Source organism: Thamnophis sirtalis, unplaced genomic scaffold, assembly GCF_051295495.1.
Source record: "Thamnophis sirtalis isolate CommonGarterSnake01/CBP01778 unplaced genomic scaffold, rThaSir2_p1.2 scaffold_4, whole genome shotgun sequence".
In the NCBI taxonomy this organism is placed as follows: domain Eukaryota; kingdom Metazoa; phylum Chordata; class Lepidosauria; order Squamata; family Natricidae; genus Thamnophis; species Thamnophis sirtalis.
Genome location: NW_028261384.1, coordinates 61,239,185 through 61,243,436, shown reverse-complemented (window position 1 = coordinate 61,243,436; position 4,252 = coordinate 61,239,185). Strand labels below are relative to the sequence as shown.

General features: G+C 38.3%; 1 protein-coding gene across 1 annotated transcript; it reads left to right on the top strand.

Annotated features, from left to right (window-relative positions):
* The first annotated feature begins 2,443 nt into the window (after window positions 1-2,443).
* Window positions 2,444-3,535, top strand: LOC148045879 (protein FAM200C-like). The gene has a single exon (XM_087714396.1). The coding sequence runs from the start codon at window positions 2,444-2,446 to the stop codon at window positions 3,533-3,535; it is 1,092 nt and encodes a 363-aa protein (XP_087570522.1).
* The last annotated feature ends 717 nt before the right edge of the window (window positions 3,536-4,252 follow it).

Sequence of the window (4,252 nt, the reverse complement as noted above, 5' to 3'; positions counted from 1 at the left end):
ATCTATTATTGCAGCCTGGCACCACATTGTCACCAAAGATCACATGCAAAGGCTTATACAGTCTATTCTGAAGTGATGATGCTTGGTGATAAGCAATAAGGGCTGGCCAATTTCATATTAGTAATCATGTTTGATTACCTAAACGGTCCTTTTCAGGGCCACAAACAATAAAAATGTTAACAAAACACTAGCATCGGCCTTAGTAATTGCAACATGTATGCCACTGGGTATGCATCAGTTAATCTGTTTTCATAGTCATTGTAAGCATGCATTGTAAGCATGCAAGAAAATTCACAATCCCTATCCAAACACCATCAAATTGCAAAAAGCTTATGCTTTTCACTTAAAAACCTCCAGTATTTATTTAAATATAACAATATAGCAGTTGGCATAAAATATCATAAAATTAATGTTCTATCCAAAAAATGTCATAAACTGTAAACCATAAAGCGTGCAGGACTTTTTCGCACAGCTGTATATATTGGCAGAACGACTTAAAAATACTTAAGTGGTTTCATTCATTCATTCTGATCAAAATGGGTTTCTGCCAAAGAGACAAATTAAAGATAATATGAGGATAATCTCAGACACTGGAATATTATGAGGCACATCCTGAAAAACAATTGGCATTGATGCTTTTGGATGCACAGAAGGAATTTGACAATTGGCTGTTACAACTGAAACAGATGGGAGAAATTTACTCAAGCCATACAAACTATATATTATAAACAAACAGCTAAGATAATGATAAATGGAGATCTGACAGAGTCTATTGAAATAAAGAAAGGGATGAAACAAGGCTGCCCATTATTACCATTACTTTTTGTCTTAACGTTAGAAGTTTTAAATAGGAAAGTCAGAGAAGGAAAAGAAATAAAAGGAATGAAAAGCAAAAATTAAGAATACAAACTACAAATATTTGCAGATGACCTGGTCTTCATTCTAGAGGATCCATTATAAACAGCACCTAAATTGATAGAAGAAATAGAAGAATATGGAAAAGTAGCAGGATTAAAAATAAATGAAGACAAAATGAAGATCTTGACAAAGAATATGTCAACAAGACAAAAAAAAAGAGTTGGCGGAAACCTTGGGAGATGCCCGTTACGAACAAGGTTAAATATTTGGGGATATATTTAACAGCAAGATGCAGCGCTCTTAAAGACAATAATTACTATTACCTCAAACAACAGATCTTGATGGACCTGAAGAAATGGGAAAATCTACAACTTTCGATGATAGGGAGAATATCTACATTTATAATGAATATTCTATCTTGAATTTTATATCTGTTCCAGACGATTCCAATTAGACTAGGGAAAGAATATGTTAATGGCTTAAATAAAATAGTGTTGAAGTACATATGGCAGGGGAGAAAAGCAAGAATAAAACTAAAATTGTTACAAGATGCAAGAACAAGAGGAGGATTGGGCCTGCCCAATTGGGAACTATATCACCAGGCAGCAACTTTGATGTTGGTTAAAGAATGGTTGACACTAAAGCAGTGGTTCTTAACCTGGGTTTGATCGAACACCAGGGGTTTGGTGAGTTAGTCTCGTGGGTTCGGCGGAGATCAAGACACACGCCCGACTCATATGATTCGTGATGACACGCCCCACTTGTCCATCATTGGCTGCAGGTGATAACGCCACATCGCATGTACTGCAGGGAATTTGGTGCGCCCAGTAGTCAAATTGTAACTGTCGCGATGGTACATCGTGTGATTTCTTTCTTAATATTTTAATCCCTTCATACTATGTCGAGCAAAAAAAGAAAGTGGTCGGACGAATATGTACAATATGGATTCACATGTATAATGGAACGTGATGGGATTGCAATGCCAAGTTCAGCAATTCTAGTCTAGCACCGGCAAAACTAAGAGAACCCTTCCTTAAGCTGCATGGAAAATACAAGAACACAACGCTCACTGAATTCAAGGTGAAGAGAGCTAGATTCGATGAAAAGGCTACTCTACCTGTTCTCGGCTTTGTACCCACCAACAAACCGATCCTCATAGCATCGTACGAAGTTGCTTACCTGATCGCAAAGCAGGGCAAACCACACACCATTGCTGAAACACTCATAAAACCAGCTGTGTTGAAGATGGTGAATATCATGCTGAGAAAAGCGGCTGAAGTTAAGTTATCCCAAATTCCTCTTTCAAATGACACCATCAGCGACAGAATAGAGGACATGAGCAAAGACATCTAGGCTCAAGTAGTTGCAGATCTGATTTCAAGCCCGGCAAAATTCAGCCTTCAACTCGACGAGACCATAGACGTTTCCAATCTAAGCCAGCTTGCAGTATTCGTGCGCTATGTGAAAGACGACATGATAAAGGAAGATTTTTTTATTTTGTAAGCCTCTTACAACAACAACTAAGGCAGCCGATGTGAAGAAACTTGTGGATGACTTCTTCAAAGACAACAATCTTTTGTGGGATATGGTTTCTGCAGTTTGTTCGGACGGAACTCCAGGCATGCTGGGAAGAAAGTCTGGTTTTGGTGCGCTAGTGAAAGCCGATGCACCAGACATCATTGTTACGCATTGTATTCTGCACAGGCATGCGTTGGCAACAAAAACCTTGCCTCCAAAACTGGCAGAAGTATTAAAAATTGTAGTGGAATGCGTGAACTATGTGCAAAATAGTGCTCTGAGGCACCGCATCTTCAGGGAGCTGTGTAAAGAAATGGGATCTGAATTCGAGGTACTTCTGTACCATTCTAACATTCAGTGGTTATCCCGGGGACAGGTGCTGAATCGTGTTTTTGTCGTGCGTGTGGAATTAGCCCTGTTTTTGCAAGAGCACCAACATTGTCATGCAGATTGCTTCAAAAATTCTGAGTTCATTCTCATTTTAGCGTACATGGCTGATATCTTCGCAGCTCTCAATCATCTCAATCAACAGATGCAGGGCGGTGGAGTCAACATCATCGAAGCGGAAGAAAACCTGAAGGCTTTTCAAAAAAAGCTACCGTTATGGAAACGACGAATAGAGAACAATAACTTTGCAAACTTTCCCCTGCTAGACGACTATGTAAGTAAGATCGAAGATGTATCTGGAATCAGAGACATTTCTGTACCCGCGGAACTGAAGCAAGCAATTGCCACGCACTTAGATTCGCTTGCAAAGTCTCTTGACGGATACTTCCCTACAAGAGAGTCATATCCAGCATGGGTGAGACAGCCGTTCACGTTTAGTGTTGAGACAACAGATGTCAATGATGAATACCTCGATGAAATCATTGAAATTCAGCAGAGCAAGGTTCAACAGCAACTCTTCAGAACAACAATGCTCTCAACGTTTTGGTGTCAACAAATGGTAACGTATCCTGTTATTGCTAAGAAAGCTCTGGAGATTTTCATACTGTTTGTTACAACATATCTTTGCGAGCAATCCTTTTTGAGGATGCTGGACATACAAACGAAAAGGAATAGACTTCGTTGCGAAAATGACATGAGAGTGGCACTTGCCAAGGTAAAGCCGCACATTTCTGAACTGGTCTCTGAAAGGCAACAGCAGAAGTCACACTGATTTGCAGTAAATATTCATTATTATGTTTTTGTTTTTGTGTGAAAATCATGTTTTAATATTTAATGGTTTTGTTCTTTGTTCTTAATGGTTTTGTTCTTTAATGGTTTTGTTCATTTTGTGCACCTATGTATAAAAATGTACCTATGTATAAATATATACCTAAATATATACCTATGTTTTAAATTTGAAAAAATCATATTTTATTTTTCCAATTAAGAAGGGTTCAGTAAATGCGCATATGAAACTGGTGGGGGTCAGTACCTCCAACAAGGTTAAGAACCACTGAATTAGACTGAAGATGCAAGAACCCCCAAATAAGAGAATCAAAGAGGAAAAAGACTCGGTTAAACCTAAGTTAAATTTGATCTTCCAGGAAAAAATGGCCCAAAAGCTCAGGGCAACAAAACAGGTGCATTTTGAACATGCTAACAAACCAGGGAGATGGCTGGCCTATAAATTGAAAAAGGACAAAGAAAAAAGGTTAATAGCAATAGCAGTAGACAATAGTACAATTATAGGACAAAGAGGCAAATATCCATCATTAGATAGAAGAGAAGAGAATAGCCCAAGATAGCCCAACTCTATATAGACAGGAGAGAATAGAGGAAGAAGATACTATGCGATATCTAAAGGACAGAAATCTACAATACCAGAAAAAAATGAAAGAAATGCTGAATGATAAAATCACAATGACAGAGATAAAGGTGGCTATTCAAA

Excerpts from the sequence above, each read along its gene's own strand:
- LOC148045879 (XM_087714396.1), top strand. The coding sequence starts at position 2,444 with ATGGTTTCTGCAGTTTGTTCGGACGGAACTCCAGGCATGCTGGGAAGA.